The following is a 21,693-nucleotide window of genomic DNA, read 5'->3' as shown; positions in this document are numbered from 1 at the left end:
GAGGGGCTGCGATAACTCAGTTGCAAAAGCAACTGACAAGGAAATATCCAAAGAAGATACGAGGTGAGTGTTTTACATGTATCCTTACGCGGGCGGTTATTGTTTCTAATGAATCTGCGATCAAAGATTGCTGTTGTGATTGTATCCTTGGGCAAGACGTTTCACTCAATTTGCTGTAAATAGCATCTTACGAGCCTTGCGTAAGTTATGTGAGGTACGTACATGCTACTACTATTACACTGTTCAATGGACATTAACTGAGCAAACAAAAAGAGGACAGCTGTTTTGATATAACATGTTATTCAGCATAACTTTGAACATATACCTGAAATAATTAGGCTAGAGTTAACGAGAGAGATGAAAGAATTTTATCGTTTAATTTGAAATTGTCATGTAACACCATAAAAATATTGTCTATCTATGTTGATATAATGTATTTGTATTTATGTTTGTTTTTAACAGAAAACACGTGTATGCTCATTCATTGTATCACGATTTAAACTAAGAGCGGAAAACTATGGTATAGTACAGTCTGTGGATGCGTCAAACTTTACAACAGACATAATTGTTTGATGTCGTTAGTTAAATAAAAAAAGTCTGAACAGGATAACAACATTGTATTTTTAATTCTGATCCCGTGACTTTAGTCTTTTTCATCCCTTTGAAATCATACTTCTAGTTTTATCATTTAAGTTGTAATAACGAAAAAACAGCTGACATAATAAGGCAAGTCAAAATTTCGAACAATTTTTTTTCCAATTATACAGTCCATTGTACATTGTCTAAAGTGTAATATGTATATGTGTAGATAGAGGTTAAATAGGCATATTCGGTGGATGTAGAAAAGTTATGAAGATCATATTCACTTTTATGAAGCTTCTTCTTAAGACATCTTAAGTCGAGTTTATGATGATATTGGTTGCGTCTTTATTGCTCTGATAATCACGTTTATGCTTTAATGAACATCCAATTCTTAAATACGGAAGAAGTGCGTCCATGATATGTCATATCCCTAACGCATCCACAGAACATTTAGTCATGTATTTGATATTTCACCATTATATCATTTTTGCAATTAATCAATAGGAAGAAAGATTTGGTATTGAAAATCCTTCACTGTAACAATTGCAGGTAAGATTTGTTCAATAAACAAGAACAAACAAGTTAATGACATCTTAAAAGCATTTATTTGTATCTATAAGTATTTATTATCATGATTAACTGAAATATCATAGTGACAGGTAGATAATCTAGTACCCTGGAAGTAAAACAAAACATATCAGGTTAGAACCCATAGAATACTGAAGTCATTTCACATCAAGTGTTTGCAAAATGCTACAAAATCTTGAATATACAATAACACAATTTATCATGACATATTATATATAATAATATCATTAGATATCATAATATGTATAATTAAAACGAAATTCTTTTCATTTCTTAGCATCGGCGGAGACGTTAATACGGATTCCATAATGAATAATTATGTTATTACCTTTTCCACCTCCCATTCCACCTCCGTTCATTCCTCCAAATCCACCTCCGTTCATTCCTCCAAATCCACCTCCGTTCATGCCTCCAAATCCACCTCCGTTCATGCCTCCGAATCCACCTTTGCCTCCCATTCCACCGCCGTTCATTCCTCCGAATCCGCCTCCGTTCATTCCTCCGAATCCACCTCCGTTCATGCCTCCAAATCCACCTTTGCCTCCCATTCCTGAGCCACTAAAACCTCCGCCCATACTTCCTGCACCACCTTCGTATCCTAGGTTAAAACATATTTCAGAATTGATATACCAAACAAGTCATTTTATATTGAAAATCAAGATATAGATTATTTCGAATTACACGTTTCTACCGGAATATAGTTGATTAATATAAATCTTATTTATATGTTGTTTAATCCGAAATAAAGAAAAACATTTCTATTGACAAAAGAAATCAATCAGTATGGAGAAGTTTTAGTACCCACCTCCTCCTGCTCTTCTATACCCTAAAATAAAACAGCAAGAGAAATATTTTTAATATACATAATCAAAAACCGATAGATTTAACATCAAACTCTAAATCAGTAAAGCGAGGACAAATTATAAATAAAGAATATATTTAAAATTCCATAGAAAGTATCAGGAGGATGAAACCTTGTGTACCGATAGTATTCGTTGAAACGCCCACTAAAATACACTTTCGGAATTAATTATAGTAACTATACAGTACTCACGTCCAAATCCAGATCCACCATTTCCGGCGCCATTGCCATTTCCGTAACCGTTTCCATATCCATTTCCGCCGCCATTACCAAATCCGTTTCCGGATCCACTTCCATAACCTATCAGTTATACAGGTATTGAGTGACACGTTGGTAATAAAATTTCAGTTAAAATTGATATATAAGATATGTTTATATAATTTCGATATTCTTTACAGAGTTTAACAAAAGTTCCTTAACTAAGGTTATTCTTTAATTGAATATGTCATGTACATCAAGTATGGGATACCATCGCCATGGGAATATTGAGAATGTCCAGAATGATTTACTGATCGGAAATATCCTGATATTTCCAGATATATATTAATTTCGAACAAACCTTCAAACTAAAACGATAAATTGTGTTTTAAGTAAATGACATCAGATTTTCTCATTAATAAAGGTAGAAAAGAAAAAGAAAATTTCGCTCATCGGTCAGGTAATGGTGTCCTTAAACATTTGAATCGTTATATTCAAGGACAAAGTTGCAATCATGCATCAGTGTTAATATTTTACAGTTGCATAATCAGAAATATGAAGTCAATACGAGTAAATACATACAAGATTATGTTCATTAGGTCATTAAACGTGTGTTACAAATGAAATAAAATCTTTATTTTAGGAAAGGTTTCAGTATTTTACCTGCAGCGCTCACGGCCACCAAAAGGCATGAAGCCAGACACACAGAGATGTAGGTGTTCATTCTGGGATTTTATTCTGCAACAGAGAACATGTATATAAAATCATCAATAAAAAGTGTTTTAAAAGCTGATTATGACTGCGATATCCATGACAAATTAAGAAAAGCTTCTCCAAACTTTGGCACGTAGACCAGCAATTTATGTCATTATTCAGATATCAAATACATCGAGTAAGTATGATATAAAAGTAATATAATATTTCATCCAAACCAAGTACAAAGCATTTAATCAAAAGAAAATTACAAACATTAAAACGGAATGTTATTCTGATTAAACTCAATTACATGAGGGCAAAGTATATTTGCATTGAGAATCTTGCAAAATTAATATCTAAGTATCATTTATATCGCCCATGGAGTTTACCTGGGTAGATGACAATTAAAGCCAAAGACACTGAAGTGTAAATCATAGGTCAAGTGAGAATTCCACTTCAATTCATATTCTATAAGATATGGACGTAAACAGTTTTCTTTAACATATGTTTCCCAAATACAAAAAAAGGAGAAATGAAGTCACTTTAAACTCAGAATATGGTTCCAGAAGATCAAAACCAACTAGAATCATCAACCCAGAAAGATGTTCGCATGGACATATCCTTATAGATCCTAGTTAAAAGACAAAGATGGATTCTTAAGATGTTCTCTATGAGAAATGATAAAATACCTTTAATACCTTACAGCAAATAGATTTACACCTATATTATTTCATAATTTATATATTTTCATTTTTAGATTTTACAGTACCTTAAAGTGAAACAATCTATATACGCTTACCGGCTTGTTGGACTGGACGAGAAGACGATTGGTGAGAAACTGGAGACGTGGTGCGATGAATGAATGGATACAACTTCTATTTATACAAATTTAGACGGAAGTCTGCAAATGCAGGGTCATTGAAATAGCAAGGTCAGATCATGCACATCTGTAAAACACCCACATTTCCCTGTATTGAGCACTTAATAGTCACAGTTTCTATAAATGATATAGTTTTAACTTTTATCTAACAGCAGTCACATGTACAAGACGATCGTTAAACCCATTAATGTCTCTGCTGTGTCTATTGTAACCTCTTTTTGAAGATTAATGTCCATTTCTTACGTCCTACTTATATTGATATGATTATTCGTACTATTATTAAAACTAAATGCACAACTTAATTTGAAACCGTTTAAAATATTTTCATACTTAGCTTAATTCATTTTTACAAAAAAGTGGTAACAAAAATGTGATATCGCTTAATTAAACTGTATGAACTTCAAAATAACAACGCAAAAAATCTTAATAGAGAATAACTGTATATTTTATTGTTTTCAAATACCACTCATTCTGCATTACGATACATTATCAATTTTAGAGCCTCTATCTATCATTTCTTTCAGGCATTCTCAATTCTTGTAATTTGGTTTCATCAGTTGTTAGCTCCATGGCAACCGTCCACATATAACCTTGGCTGTTGCTAGAATGTTTAGTCAAATAAAAAAAAATACGTTTATATCATTTCACCATGTATATTGAAATGCTTCCAATCATCACAATATTTAATAACAATGAGTTATTTTACATACAATTTTAATTTGCAAAGAAAATTGTGTAACTATTTTATTATCTGTTTATGATCAATTTAAAAACATCAAATGATACATAAAACACAATATGATCATACTTTACTGAAATGAAATATAATCAATCATCCCTATTTATATTAACATTTCTACAATTATGTATATAATCATACTTTACTTTAGCCTAGCGCTATATTCCAAATTTATGCCAGGTTATTAAAAATGAATAACATCAAACTCGATTCCTGTATCTACTACTATCATCACATTTGGGCAATGTTTCAACTAGTATATCAAAATTGTTTAATTGTGTTTTTTCAGGAATTAGTATTTATATAAAACAATAGTTAATATTTACTCCTAATTACACCCACTTGCGTAATATCACACATAGATTACAAAAAGGTAAATTTACTTAAAATAATCATCGAAAGGATACACATATAGCAAATGAATAAATACTCATTTTATATTAATAGATTAAAATAAAAAAATAATACTTGGCGTAATATTATAGATGTTATAAAACTCTTAAACACGATAAATCAAATATGTTTATGTATAATACAAATCTGTATACTTGTTATATATACAGACACAAGAAGGGAATAATGACATGAGAACAGATCTGTCATTTTAACTCGAAATAAAACGAGGGACAAAATATGAACAACCGTTGTTCCCTAGTTCTCATTTTGAGAATGTCGCTTTACCCGGACGTATGGAGGTTGTTTTCGATGAAGCTGAAGACGCCTACCTTAACGGAACACATTGTCGTTACTTTTGTACAATTCCAATCTCCTCAATATAATTCTATGTATGTTTGTTAGTATTTTGTCCCCGTTTTATCGATTCTGAGTCAGAGTTACGGTTTCGTTATTATGTTGGTATTCTCTGTTGTTTTCATTGACACCGTTGTGAACTTTCAAGGATTATAAGACCTGACGTCCCAGGTACACCAGAAGGATTAGCGCTACCATTGTCTTATTTTTGTATTTACAAACTACCAATGCATTCACGTGTACAGTATATTTCTGTATTTAACTCTATTATATAAAGAACATTGGTGTCAAATAAAGTTGCTATTGGTCAGCACATCAACATTGGTCTAATCAAGGCCCTCTAAACAGCTGGCGTGAAGAAAACACCTGCTTTCAGTCGCCTCCGGTGATGTTAAAAATCGTTTTCTCTCATTATAAGACGTGTTATGGCTAGTCGGTGTTACAAAAATTCTAAATCAAAATGTTACAAATAATTTTAAAATTTTCTTTTCTGATTCAAAATTCCATATAATCATATTAAGATCTTAGTGACCTAAACATCGTCCTGTGGTTTTAAATGTCATTGAATTCGCGCAATTAAACTCCATGTTATTCCATTTTGATATTTTGAATCTATTTAGATCACATATGTAAATTTGTCAGTTATAAAGAATGGCATTGAAACCAAAAATCCATGTATGCATTCAGTAGCAATGTTAACAAAGCATTTAAATATAAGTGAACGTTCATCTCGTAACGATGATATAGACATAAATTTTTAGTTCACTTCAAACGTTACCCAAGACATATTGTTTATACCGCTCTGTGACGAATCAGTACCGGCCAATATGCCAAATATACATGCTTACGTCTAGGTTCATTGTATGATGTATTTGTTTTATTAGCTCACCGGTTACGAGTAACCGTGAGCTAACGCGTCGGCGTCCCACTTTAAAGTTTTTGGTTTCAGTTTTTGGAAAGCTCTAAGTCAAAAAGTATACACATCACACCCTTCTAATTTGGTTTATACATTTATACATATTAGAAGTCTAGAAGAAATGTTATAGCAAAATCATGCAGAAAAAAAATTGTGATTTTTTTGGCATTTTACCACTTAGTTGACTTAATTGTTTTCACAAAAACCCTCTTTAAAGATTTTGGGGGTAAATTTGGAAAGCCACACCCTTCTTATTTGGTTTATAATCCATTAGAGGTCTAGAAGCGATATTATGCGATGTACAATTTCAAAATGACATGCTTATACATACATAAAAAATGAATGCATAGTGTGATTGCTACCGCGGGTGAACTTTCGCAATCATTGATCGCACTTGTTTAATTTATGTCGGGAGAGGGCGTTTCATAAGTTGTAATAACTTTTTAATTCCCACTTCATCATTTTATTTTGATAATGAGATATGTTTGAAATATAAAAAAAAATAACAATGCAGATGTGGTTCTCATCAATTTGTTTGTTTGTTTAGTTTGTTATTTCATTTGCTAATTAATACCTACATTTGTATTCTCACATTTTAAGTAGAACCAGTTGGGAATATCTAAGCATTTAACTGCCTTGGAGAGTCATTGTCCCATAATTATCACAGGACTGCAGACAAATTAGTAAAGCTTGTGTGATTGATTGGTCTGCAATCCTGTGTGAATTATAGAACGATAGCCTGGTAAAGACGGCAGTTTAATACATATATTTCCGTTAAACATTTTTCTTATGTTCAACCTGTAACAGTTTTGCGCATTCCGATGTCAATTTCGCGTTGTGTCCAAAGTCAATTTCGCGCTGTTTGACGTAGCGCGACCGTTCGCGGCAAAACATATAGTTTGTGGAAATACAAAATAATACATTTGTTTTCCACATTTCAATCAATATATTCCACTGTGATGGTGTTCACTTTTGTTGTGAGTTACGTTAATTAATCGGTTTCTTTCCTTGGGGTAAAAAAAACACCCAATACAGTGACGTTAGAAAAAAACGACGTCATATCGCTACACCAAAGGGAATTATGTGAGAATTATCATCTGATCCGTTTTGTGTTTGGTAAGGTTATAGAGTGATGATGCAGATCAAATGGAAATATGTGATTAGAAACGTTTCACAGTTTTTAATTCGAATACCCTTGTACAAAATTATGCTATTTAAATTTGGACATCATGTAGATTTTGCAGTTTTAAGGTCAATTAAGTGGATGTAGAAAACCAGTCGAATACAGCTCGGTATGTTCAATAAAAACAAATTGTTACCGGTCTCGAATTCACAGAGTGTCTCTGGCGTAGAAGTATGATATTGATTAACAAGTCCAGATTCCTATAGGTAGTGTGTATTATAGCTTCAGATGTCAATCTTGACTTATTTTCCTATCAATAAAGGACAGTATCCCCTCAGGATGTTTTTGTTCTTTCCCCTTTGAAGAAAGAAAAACAGAAGCTTATAAAAATATATACATAATTATATATTTCCAAACAAAGAACTTTTCTCCTAGTAGGAATATTGTTTATGGAAAAATTTAGTATGTATACAAATAGAAAACTCACAGCACTGTAAGATAACTTTTCATCAAAGTGAGATAATATAGAATAGAATGTTTGTATTGTTCTCTTGCTGGCTCCTGCTTGCTGTACTCATTTGAAAGCCTGCGATCTCTGTCAAACCTCCCTCTTAAAATTAGCCTATTTATGGATTATCCAAAGCCTAGATTAAGAAACACACGTAATATGACATGGCATGTTTATGTGGTGACAGTCGAACCTTATGTGTAATTGTATTAGCGACAACATTTAAGATTTTTTCACGTATTTGCTGTTGTTTAAAAATTATTCAATATCAAATCCAACGCTGAAATGAGTTTTCCAATTTTACATATGATTTGATTTGCACCTCGACATATTTGATCATTTCACGGAACACACTGTACTTGTTATTGCCAAGTCACATTTTTCATAAAATACTACGTCACTGCATGACGTCACGACTGCCATTGGAATTCCATTCATAGTTCAAGGCTATTGAGAGTGATGTCGATCTCGATCGCCATGACGCGGCGATGTTTCGTGGGTGGTAATTTTAAATTCACGGTGATTTTGGCAACTTCATGTGTGAACCAGCGAACAGTGACTCGATACGAGTATTCAATCTTTTCTGTGACATAGGATTATATGTGTTTAACCGGTTTTCTTGATAAAATGACGAATTTAGGTCCGTCGATAACGATGATCATATTAAAAAGTTAGGATGACAGTTAGTTTTCCTGGTTACTCTACACAAATATAGACTCTGTGTTACAATTAAAATAAATATTTCTTTATATAAACATCGAGCGGTGTCATTTTTACCGAAGGTTCGTTCATTTAAGAGCCAATTTCCAATTTCCAAATACGCAGGATAATTACTGAGTAGGCCTAGAGTGAACAAATTCAAGGTCCCTGTGCTGACGCAAACGGAACCATTTCATCGGTTGTGATATTCGACATTTTTTTTTTTTTATCAACTTTATTTTTATTTATGGCTTTTATTCAGCTTCCTATCATTGCCAGGTGATTGTGTGTGTTTGCATGTTTTAAGTGACAAATGACAAACCTGTAGGGTAGGCCAGTCTGTACTTAGCCGAATTTTCTGACGATCTTACTACGTAGCGACAAGGCAGCTTGTAAGGCGATATTAACATCAGAACCCTTCGGATTAGTCTGTACTGTACAGTACTGTAACTGTTACAATAGGCCCGTATGCCTAGTCTACAGAGTTATATTTTCACTCAGATAAAATGTCTAATCATTTAACCGTATAGCCATATTGGTTTATTGCTGATATGATATATATCTATCTCAGAATGTATGTATTATTATAGTTAAATCCAACGTTTCAAAACCGACACCGACGATATAATCAATCTAAGGACTGTCGTATGTAGACGATGTAAGAGTTGTCCCCCTTGAACGCAGATTACTCCGCGCGCGTGAAATGCTATGAAAGATAGATTTATCTTACATAGCTTTCTTACATGGGCAAACTCTATCCAACATGGCGAGATATGAGAGAAACATGCATCTGTTGAATCCCGAAACCCAGGAACCCCATGCATGATGTTTGTAAATCCGTGATTTTGATGAATTACTGTTCTGAAAAGAACTTTAATGAATATCAAATACATCTGTTAAAAATAAAAATGATTCCTTGTGTATTTTCTTTCTTCAGAATAGCCAAACATGTTCCTTTATAAATATCGATAAATATGCCATTGATTAACTTGCCAAGTTAATACATTTACTCTGCTATATTCTAAAGATTTTTTCGGCCGATTTTGATTTTCCTGATTCGCCATCTGGATTGCAACTTGATATTAACTAAAGAGTCCCAGAAGGACTAAACATCTATATTAGCATATACTGTATCATGAAAAAGTCTGCTTTTAACAGACATTTAAAGGCATACTTTAAAACATACTTTAAAACATAGTCTGGTCTGGTCTGGTCTGGTCTTGTCTGGTCTGGTCTGGTCTCATTTCTTTGGTCTCAAAAGCCTGGTCTATTGATCAATTGATTAGAAAATTTCTTCACAACAAATCAAGCTGATGAGCCTATGTAGCCATTATCCGAATAAATTAATTGATACCCCATAACAGAGAAGGGACTACAGTTGCAATAAGCTATTCAGCTTGATACAAACTGCCACACCAATTAATCCCGACACATTCACGTTTAACTTTGCACAGTAAAACAATGCCACAATGCCATGTTAGATACGCAATGTAACGCACCAAAGCTAAACAATGTAGGGAATCTTATTTCAATAATATGATCCAGTATCCTTTTAAACTCGTTAATCTTGTTACTATATATCTAACTTATCCAAACAAGAGACATAAGACTGAGGTGTTCTTACCGGTCAGGATTTAAGGGGGCGTTATAAAACCCAGATTACTCTCTAATGTTCTCCTCCACAAATGCTTACGGTTAAGTATTGTCATAGAATGCATATCAATTGACAAAAGGGGCGTTCGCGGTTAATTTTGAAGTGAAGACAGAACTATTTTCTAATAAAAGTTTCTAAATAGATATATTCAATAATTGAGATATTTTCGTCGCAACTTCATTTTCTCTTTCTTAAAGTTATATCTTGCCATTCTTTATGCTTATTTACTAACCAAAGTTTGGCAGAATAGACTTGACCATTTTATGTAATATTAGTCCTGGCAGTTATCATAACACAATACTCAAAATTGCGAATAGATTATGCAGAAGGGGTAAGTTGAAAAAGGGAACTGACTGGATGGTGAGCCGGTGGATTTTCTTTTGAATCCGTTGAAGCAGGGGTACTTATGAATTACAACTAACAAAACGACACTTTTTATTTTTAAAAGAAAACAAAGCATTTACTTCCTGGCTTTACATGATTGTCCATCACTATCCTCGCCCACAATATCCTGGTCCAAAGAAACTGAACAAGTCAACACCAATGTTAAATCGCTCGCGAGGAAGAGGTCAAAGAATGACAATGCGTTTTTTTCGTCTCCCATCGAAAAAGGATCTTCCCTAATAATTTCAACTTCTCCAAGTCAGATAAGTAGCGACATTGAGATGGAAGTTAAGATGGAAATGGAATTACCGTCAATAAAAAACGTCAGAGAACACTCTAGAGCAATCCTCGCCTATTGTACTAGGAGCTAAATTACACAGGGACATCGAATTATCAAGTTGTTCATGATACGTTTCACTGTATTTTTAATTTGTTGTACTCGAACATACGGAAATAAAGATTCATCTATGTTCGATAAAAATAAACATATACAAACAAGAAAATGGAATATTTAAATATTTTATTTGTATCTACATTATGATTATGTAAAATAGCAAAGGGACAAGCAGGTCATCTAATATCCTGGAAGCAAAACAAGGCATACCTGGTTAGAATTCAATACACAAGTCAAATATAATAAGTGCGTTTTATCATTTACAAAATGTTCAAAGCACGATAATTTATCATCAGGAATAATATAATATCGAAGTATTATTAAAAATAGTATAATTAAATCATATCACAACTATTTCATAATAGAACCGGGAGAAACGCCCAACGTGGATAATAAAAAACCGACAATTATGTAACTACCTTTTCCACCGCCCATTCCACCTCCCATTCCACCGCCGTTCATTCCTCCGAATCCGCCTCCGTTCATTCCTCCGAATCCACCGCCGTTCATTCCTCCGAATCCTCCTTTGCCTCCCATTCCACCGCCGTTCATTCCTCCGAATCCGCCTCCGTTCATTCCTCCGAATCCTCCGCCGTTCATTCCTCCGAATCCTCCTTTGCCTCCCATTCCACCGCCGTTCATTCCTCCCATTCCACCGCCGTTCATTCCTCCCATTCCACCGCCGTTCATTCCTCCGAATCCACCGCCGTTCATTCCTCCGCCGTTCATTCCTCCGAATCCACCTTTTCCTCCCATTCCAGAGCCACCAAATCCTCCGCCCATACTTCCGGCACCACCTCCGTATCCTAGGGTAAACATTTATATTGATAGTAGATAAATGAGCTGATATCGTATGTATCATTGAACAATAGTTTCAACAGTAATATACTACTATAACCTTCATTTCAGTGGAGTCATTTGTTAATTCTAAGTACACACTTCGATCAGAAGGTTCTTGATTTTGACACATAATAATATCATATCTATAATTACATATAGGGAAAAACTAATTTCAATCGACAAAAGGAAACAAACGACATGAAAATCGTTGATACCCACCTGCTCTTCTATATCCTGAAATAAAAGAACAAAATTAGCGTTGATATTTTTTGATAATTTGCACCAAAAACTTTTTTTAAACTTCAATTCAACTTCAAAATTCAATCCGATCAGAGTAAATCTAAATTCTCATAAACAAAATATAGATTAATATATATTAATATAATAAATATAATATAATATATATACCATAAATCTTGTTAGATACCCAGGTAGCTTCAAGTGTGATATGCAAATTCTGTTACTTATAATATCGGCTGAAGCATTCACTAACATAAACATATCTTTAAATATATATACTAGTTTATCGATCTTACGATATGTTATTCTTCACAAAACATATTATTCACTTCTGCAATCTATTCAATTCACACTCACGTCCAAATCCAAATCCTCCATTTCCGGCGCCATTGCCGTTTCCGTAACCGTTTCCGTTTCCGAATCCATTTCCGCCGCCATTACCAAATCCATTTCCGGATCCACTTCCATAACCTGTCAAAGATACACGTATTAGATTACACATGTACAATAAACTGATATGTCATGTAGGTATACATAATATCTGTAGATAATTCTTAACCACAAACCCGAGAAAAACAAAAGATCCCAAAATCACTTCCGTTTTCACAATCAGCTCATGATACGGAGTATTGGTAAACTTACAGATAAGTATAGTATAGTATACATGGGTCCATAGCCAATTCTAGATGAGAACTCTCCGCCGTACAGTTCGAGCAACACAGTCATATATGTTATTTGTACTGTCAAAAATATTTGTGCATTGACATTTACAATCGCTAAGTCTTAATGATAATTCATGAATTCTTCAAAGTGAGTTACTAGTAATACATTGATATAAGAATATGTTTCAAATAATGTTAAAAAGATTGATATTAGGTTCGGTTTGCTGTATTGCACGATTTACCTGCAGCGCTCACGGCCACCAAAAGGCATGAAGCCAGACAGATGTAGGTGTTCATTGTGGGGTTTCTTCTGAAATGGAGACCGCACTTCATATGATATAAGATGTTGATATCAATAAAAATATCAGGACGTTTCTTCTAGTTAAATCATAATACACAACAATACCTAATCGAGTACTGGATATCATGCTCATTTCTGAAAGCACCATCAATTTAGCTCCACATGTTAGTATTTCACATAATGAAACAAAACAAAAAATGTAAAATATTTCTGAATCCGAACGTCTGTCACCATTATAATTATCTTGAACAAATCACTGAAGCGTAAAATTCAGGTTAATTCAATTACTATTTCATGTTTACGTAGTACATACATAGTAAACCAGATATAGACGAAAGCACTGTCTTCAAAAAAAGGTAAAATATAGTTCAAATAAAAAAAATCCACTACAATGTGCAGACCGTTCAATCCCAACTACTGCAGAACATATTATTTCCATGGTTACTTTCCTTCGTTGTCTCAAGATATTTTGATTGTTTCATTAAATAATATACTACTCTGAAATGTGTCATAAAACTGCATCAATTTCTGTGCTAAACTATAAATAGTGTTCAGAAGCATGTCGCGTCATATTAAGACAAAAAAAATATTAAAACACGCCAAGATAATAGATTACTTTCATTAAGTATAAAAAATGTACATTTATATGGTCTGATTTGTTCTTAAAATGAATCTATCACCGTTTTTGTAACATGTACAATATATGTGATTGTGTGTTGATATAGGCCTAGTTAGAAGGCGGGGTCGGAACATAGTCCAGATGGAAAAATTAAAAAAATATATATATATATATAACGGATTTTGGTCATGGAAAATTATTTTCACGGGTGCCGTAAAATTCGATTTAACAACGTTTAACTATATCATTTTACGTGCATGCGAAAAACAATCTTGAATTAGTTCTTTCTGTTTATTATAATTCTATCTATAAAATATTCTGGCTGGACACAAGATAAATCGAATATGGACAAAGCGGCAATATATGGCTGCCATACCCTGTCCATGATTCCATATAATTGCAATAATAATATTCTAATAAGCTTTTTGTTAATTAAACATCATTTGTACGTTGTAGTAAGACAACGAACGAAGACCAATATAAACACTCACCGGACTGGACGAGAAGACAAAGGGTGAGTAACTGGAGCCGTGGTGCGGTGAATGAATGGATACAACTTCTATTTATACAGTGCGAGACGGAAGTCTGTAAATGCAGGGTCATTGAAATAGCAAGGTTAGGTCGTGCACATCTGTAAAACACCCACATTTCCCTGTATTGAACACTTAATAGTCACAGTTTCTTTAAATGTTATAGCTTTAACTTTTATCTAACAGCAGTCACATGTACAAGACGGTCGTTAAACCCATTAATGTCTCTGCTGTGTCTATTGTAACCTCTTTTTGAAGATTAATGTCCATTTCTTACATCCTACTCATATTGATATGATTATTCGTACTATTATTGAAACTAAATGAACAACTTAATTTGAAACCGTTTAGAACATTTTCATAACTAGCCTTATTAATTTTTACAAAAATGTGGTAACAAAAATGTGATATCGCTTAATTAAACTGTATGAACTTCAAAATAACAACGCAAAAAATCTTAATAGAGAATAACTGTATATTTTATTGTTTTCAAATACCACTCATTCTGCATTACGATACATTATCAATTTTAGAGCCTCTATCTATCATTTCTTTCAGGCATTCTCAATTCTTGTAATTTGGTTTCATCAGTTGTTAGCTCCATGGCAACCGTCCACATATAACCTTGGCTGTTGCTAGAATGTTTAGTAAAATAAAAAAAATACGTTGATATCATTTCACCATGTATATTGAAATGCTTCCAATCATCACAATATTTAATAATAATGAGTTATTTTACATACAATTTTAATTTGCAAAGAAAATTGTGTAACTATTTTATTATCTGTTTATGATCAATTTAAAAACATCAAATGATACATAAAACACAATATGATCATACTTTACTGAAATGATACATAATCAATCATCCCTATTTATATTAACATTTCTACAATTATGTATATAATCATACTTTACTTTAGCCTAGCGCTATATTCCAAATTTATGCCAGGTTATTAAAAATGAATAACATCAAACTCGATTCCTGTATCTACTACTATCATCACATTGGGCAATGTTTCAACTAGTATATCAAAATTGTTGAATCGTGTTTTTTCAGGAATAAGTATTTATATCAAACAATAGTTAATCTTTACTCCTAATTACAACCACTTAATATCACACATAGATTACAAAAAGGTAAATTTACTTAAAATAATCATCGAAAGGATACACATATGGCAAATGAATAAATACTCATTTTATATTAATTCAACTACATTAAATAGATTCAAATAAAAATACTTCGCGTAATAAAATAGATTTTATAAAACTCTTAAACACTATAAATCAAATATGTTGATGTATAATATAAATATGTATACTTGTTATATATACAAACACAAGAAGGGAGCAATGACATGAGAACAGATCTGTCATCCTAACTCTAAATAAACCGAGAGCAAAATATGAACAACCGTTGCTCCCTAGTTCTCATTTTGAGAATGTCGCTTTACCCGGACATATGGCGGTTGTTTTCGATGAAGTTGAAGACGCCAACCTTAACGGAACACATTGTCGTTACTTTTGTACAATTCCAATCTCCTCAATATAATTCTATATAAGTTTGTTAGTATTTTGTCCCCGTTTTATCGAGTCAGATTTACGGTTTCGCTATTATGTTGGTATTCTCTGTTGTTTTTATTGACACTGTTGAAAACTTTCAAGGATTATAAGACCTGACGTCCCAGGTACACCAGAAGGATTAGCGCTACCTTTGTCTTATTTTTGTATTTACAAACTACCAATGCATCCACGTGAAAAGTATATTTCTGTATTGAACTGTATTATATAAAGAACATTGATGTCAAAAAAGTTCCTATGGGTCAGCAAATCAACATTTGTCTAATCAAGGCCCTCTAAACAGTTGCCGTGAAGACAACAACTACTTTCAGTCGCGTCGCCTCCGGTGATGTTAAAAATCGTTTTCTCTCATTATCAGACGTGTTGTGGCTAGTCGGTGTTACAAAAATTCTAAATCAAAATGTTACAAATAATTTAAAATTTTGTGTTCTGATTTAAAATTCCATAGAATTATATTAAGATCTTACATGTCATTGATGACCTAAACATCATTCTGTGGTTTTAAATGTCATTGAATTCCCGCAATTAAACTTCATGTTATTCCATTTTGATATTTTGAATATATTTAGATCACATATGTAATTTTGTCTGGAACATATTATAAAGAATGGAATTTAACTAAAAATCCATGTATGCATCCAGTAATAATGTTAACAAAGCATTTAAATATACAGTATAACTGAACGTTCATCTCGTAACGATAATACAGACATAAACGTATGGGTATTTATACCCCCGCAACGAAGTTAGGGGGGTATACTGGAATCAGGTTGTCTGTCCGTCCGTCTGTCTGTAGACACATTTTGTCCGGACAACTCCTCGTAAACTGATGGGCCGATTCCAATGAAACTTCACACAAACATAGAGGACCATGTGTAGATCTGCATGCCACTTTCTTTTTCTCAAAATTATGGTTGCTATGGCAACTGGTCACTATAAACAGGTTTTCCGATGAGAACCCTTACTTTAAGTTTGTCCGGAACTTGTCACTATAAACAGGTTTTCCGATAAGAACTCTAACTTTAAGTTTGTCCGGACAACTCCTCCTAAACTGAAGGGCCGATTTCAATGAAACTTCACACAAATATGGAGGACCATGTGTAGATGTGCATGCCACTTTCATTTTTGAAGAAAATGATGGTGGCTATAGCAACTTGTCACTATAAACAGGTTTTCCGATAAGAACCCTAACTTTAAGTTTGTCCGGACAACTCCTAAACCGAAGGGCCGATTTCAATGAAACTTCACACATATATAGAGGACGATGTGTAGATATGCATCTCACTTTCTTTTTCTCAAAATTATGGTTGCTATGGCAACTGGTCACTATATCACTGGGTTATCTTATCCTCTAATTAACAGTTCCAATTCACCATTGACTCGTGCAAATTGCGGGGGTATTAGTCAGCCATCCTGGCGACAGTTCTAGTTATATTACACTTCAAATGTTACCTAAGTCATATTGTTTATACTGCTCTGTGACAAATCTGTACCGGCCAATATCATTACATCAAGTTCACTAAAGATTTTTGATTCAAAGTGTATGATAAATTGTCTAGGTTCATTGTATGATGTATTTGTTTTAATTCATGTCGGGAGAGGGCGTTTCATAAGTTGTAATAACTTTTTAATTCCCGCTTCATCACTTTATTTTGATAATAAGATATGTTTGAAATTAAAAAAAAAATGCATATGTGGGTTTTATTCTATTATTTTCTGATCAATTTGTTTGTGTGTTTAGTTTGTTATTTCATTTGCTAATTAATATTCTCACATTTTAAGTAGAACCAGTTAGGAATATTTAAGCATTTAACTGCCTTGGAGAGTTATTGTCCCATAATTATCACGGGACTGCAGACAAATTAGTAAAGCTTGTGTGATTGATTGGTCTGCAATCCTGTGTGAATTATAGAACGATAGCCTTACAAAGACGGCAGTTTAATACTTATATTTCCGTTTAACATTTTTCTTATGTTCAACCTGTAACAGTTTTCCGCATTCCAAAATCAATTTCGCGTTGTGTCCAAAGTCAATTTCGCGCTGTTTGACGTAGCGCGACCGTTCGCGGCAAAACATATAGTTTGTGTAAATACAAAATAATACATTTGTTTTCCACATTTCAATCAATATTTTCCACTGTGATGGTGTTCACTTTTGTTGTGAGTTACTTTAATTAATCGGTTTCTTTCCTTGGGGTAAAAAAACACCCAATACAGTGACGTTAGAAAAAAAACGACGTCATATCGCTACACCAAAGGGAATTATGTGATAATTATCATCTGATCCGTTTTGTGTTTGGTAAGGCTATAGAGTGATGATGCAGATCAAATGGAAATATGTGATTAGAAACGTTTCACAATTTTTAATTCGAATACCCTTTATGCTATTTAAATTTGGACATCATGTAGATTTTGCAGTTTTTAGGTCTATTAAGTGGATGTAGAAAACCAGTCGAATACAGATCGGTATGTTCAATAAAAAAAATTGTTACCGGTCTCGAATTCACAGAGTGTCTCTGGCGTAGAAGTCGGATATTAATCAACAGGTCCAGATTCCTATAGGTAGTGTGTATTATAGCTTCAGATGTCAATCTTGACTTATTTTCCTATCAATAAAGGACAGTATTCCCTCAGGATGTTTTTGTTCTTTCCCCTATGAAGAAAGAAAAACAGCAGCTTATAAAAATATATACATAATTATATATTTCCAAACAAAGAACTTTTCTCCTAGGTAGGAGAGAAAAATAATGTTTATGGAAAAATTTAGTATGTATACAAATAGAAAACTCACAGTACTGTAAGAAAACTTTTCATCAAAGTGAGAGGATATAGAATATATTGTTTTTATTGTCCTCTTGCTTGCTCTTGCTTGTTGTACTCATTTGGAAGCCTGTGATCTCTGTCGAACCTCCCCCTTAAAATTACCCTATTTAAGGATTATCCAAAGCCTAGATTAAGAAACACACGTAATGTGGCACGGCATGTTTATGTGGTCAAAGTCGAACCTTGTGTGTAATTGTATTAGCGACAACATTTAAGATTTTTTCACATATTTGCTGTTGTTTAAAAATTATTCAATATCAATATTTATTGAAAATTGTGTAAATCCGTTTTCTTCCAAAATTGCTGAACATTATTCTTATAGACACTCTTACAGAAGGCCACATTTTAGGTGGACGAAACTGTTGAACATTGTAGACGAATATATCATTTAACATATATCAATGGGATTTAATAGGAAATAAATGGACTCGACATCAATATACGATGTATATTTCCATGAACTATATGAAATTCAGTTTAGAAAACATAAATTTATAAGCCTTTATACAAAAAGCTGAATGACCAACTTTCAGATGTTTCCAAAAAGTTTTTTCTCAAAGTTAAATAACATTACGAGATGAAATAACATCTGATAGGAGAATTTCAGTTATGAATTATTCGTTGAGTAAATTAATGATTACTAATATTTAAATGACAATGTTGTTTAACCTTGTTTATACTCTGTCCCCGATTTTCCCCTTGTGGTGGCAATATCGAACAATCCACTAAATTCGGATCATAAAGCCCATTTATCAACGCGCCTACATGCTAGAGTTGGAAGTTTCTAATAGTCTTCTTCTTTGAACGCTCTCTATACTTTCAATGTCCTATTTTCTATGGACTCCAAACACTTTCAGTTGATTCTATATAAGGTCGAATTAGCGCTTTAAAAAGATTTGTGTACATTTTTCCGTCCATAGACGATGCTTTTTACCATCTATTACTAATCTATTTATTCTTGAATACTGTGTCAATTACTTGTGTTTCCTAAGAACAAACATCAGTAATTGTTTTGTCCATTTTAATTAATCACTTTTGTGAAAAATATTCCCTTATCTGTTCTTAAATGTCTGAAGTCATCAATAGCATATACATGTATCAGAATTTTTAAACACAAATTCTATTCTAGTTCGCACTTATCAATATATTGGAATTATAAAAAGCCATTGATGCGAAAGGATAAGGTCAATAACCTTATAGACAATAGCCAATAGACAAGACGAATATATATCGATAGAGTAAGATAAACCCTGTCAAAATAAATAATCTTAATGTCAAGTCTTAACAGATTCAGCAACATATACATGTATCTGTTCAATCCCGAGACCCAGGAACCCAATGCATGATGTTTGTAAATCCATGATTTTGATGAATTACTAAATGTTTATGTCCAGTAGGATGTCACGATTATTGTGAAAAGAACTTTAATGAATATCAAATACATCTGTTAAAAAGCAAAATGATTCTTTCTGTATTTTTTTTCTTCAGAATAGCCAAATATGTTCCTTTATAAATATCGATAAATATGCCATTGATTAACATGCCAAGTTAATACATTTACTCTGCTATATTTTAAAGATTTTTTCGGCCGATTTTGATTTTCCTGATTCGCGATCTGGATTGCCACTTTTGATAATAACTAAAGAATCCTAGAAGGACTAAACACCTATATTAGCATATACTGTATCATGCCTAAATCTGCTTTTGAAAAGACATTTAAAGGCATACTTTAAAACATAGTCTGGTCTGGTCTGGTTTGGTCTGGTCTGGTCTGGTCTGGTCTCATTTCTTTGGTCTCAATAGCCTGGTCTATTGATCAATTGATTAGATGATGAGCCTATGTAGCCATTATCCGAATCAGATTAATTGATACCCATGACAGAGAAGGGGTTGTACAGTTGCCAGCAAGCTATTCAGCTTGATACAAACTGCCACACCAACTAATCCTGACATATTCACGTTTAACTTTGCACAGTAAAACAATGCCACATTGCCATGTTAGATACGCAATGTAACGCACCAAAGCTAAACAATGTAGGGAATCTTATTTCAATGATATGATCCAGTATCCTTTTAAACTCGTTAATCTTGTTACTATATATCTAACTTATCCAAACAAGAGACATAAGTCTGAGGTGTTCTTACCGGTCAGGATTTAAGGGGGCGTTATAAAACCCAGATTACTCTCTAATGCTCTCCTCCACAAATGCTTACGGTTAAGTATTGTCATAGAATGCATATCAATTTACAAAAGGGGCGTTCACGGTTAATTTTGAAGTGAAGACAGAACTATTTTCTAATAAAAGTTTCTAAATAGATATATTCAATAATTGAGATATTTTCGTCGCAACTTCATTGTATCTTTCTTAAAGTTATATCTTGCCATTCTTTATGCTTATTTACTAACCAAAGTTTGGCAGAATAGACTTGACCATTTTATGTAATATTAGTCCTGGCAGTTATCATAACACAATACTCAAAATTGTGAATAGATTATGCAGAAGGGGTAAGTTGAAAAAGGAACTGACTGGATGGTGAACCGGTGGATTTCCTTTTGAATCCGTTGAAGCAGGGGTACTTATGAATTACAGCTAACAAAACGACACCTTTTTTTTAAAAGAAAACAAAGCATTTACTTCCTGGCTTTACATGATTGTCCATCACCATCCTCGCCCACAATATCCTGGTCCAAAGAAACTGAACAAGTCAACACCAATGTTAAATCGCTCGCGAAGAAGAGGTCAAAGAATGACAATGCGTTTTTTTCGTCTCCCATCGAAAAAGGATCTTCCTTAATAATTTCAACTTCTCCAAGTCAGATAAGTAGCGACATTGAGATGGAAGTTAAGATGGAAATGGAATTACCGTCAATAAAAAACGTCAGAGAACACTCTAGAGCAATCCTCGCCTTTTGTACTAGGAGTTAAATTACACAGGGAGTTGAAGTTGTTCTTGATACGTTTCACTGTATTTTTAATTTGTTGTACTCGAACATACAGAAATTAAGATTCATCTATGTTCGATAAGAATAAATATATACAAACAAGAAAATGGAATATTTAAATGTTTTATTTGTATCTACATTATGATTATGTAAAATAGCAAAGGGACAAGCAGGTCAT

General features: G+C 33.3%; 1 protein-coding gene across 1 annotated transcript; it reads right to left on the bottom strand.

Moving 5' to 3' along the window:
* Nucleotides 1-1,250: 1,250 nt before the first annotated feature.
* Nucleotides 1,251-13,012, bottom strand: LOC117332212 (glycine-rich cell wall structural protein-like). The gene is made up of 10 exons (XM_033891095.1): nt 12,958-13,012; nt 12,411-12,524; nt 12,033-12,047; nt 11,393-11,779; nt 10,660-10,720; nt 2,907-2,968; nt 2,225-2,332; nt 1,976-1,996; nt 1,499-1,768; nt 1,251-1,258 (listed from the first exon to the last, which is right to left on the bottom strand). The coding sequence occupies exons 1-10, from the start codon at nt 13,010-13,012 to the stop codon at nt 1,251-1,253; spliced, it is 1,101 nt and encodes a 366-aa protein (XP_033746986.1).
* Nucleotides 13,013-21,693: the final 8,681 nt, after the last annotated feature.

Source organism: Pecten maximus, chromosome 8 (genome assembly GCF_902652985.1).
Source record: "Pecten maximus chromosome 8, xPecMax1.1, whole genome shotgun sequence".
NCBI classification, from domain to species: domain Eukaryota; kingdom Metazoa; phylum Mollusca; class Bivalvia; order Pectinida; family Pectinidae; genus Pecten; species Pecten maximus.
This window is presented reverse-complemented; position numbering and strand designations above follow the sequence as displayed.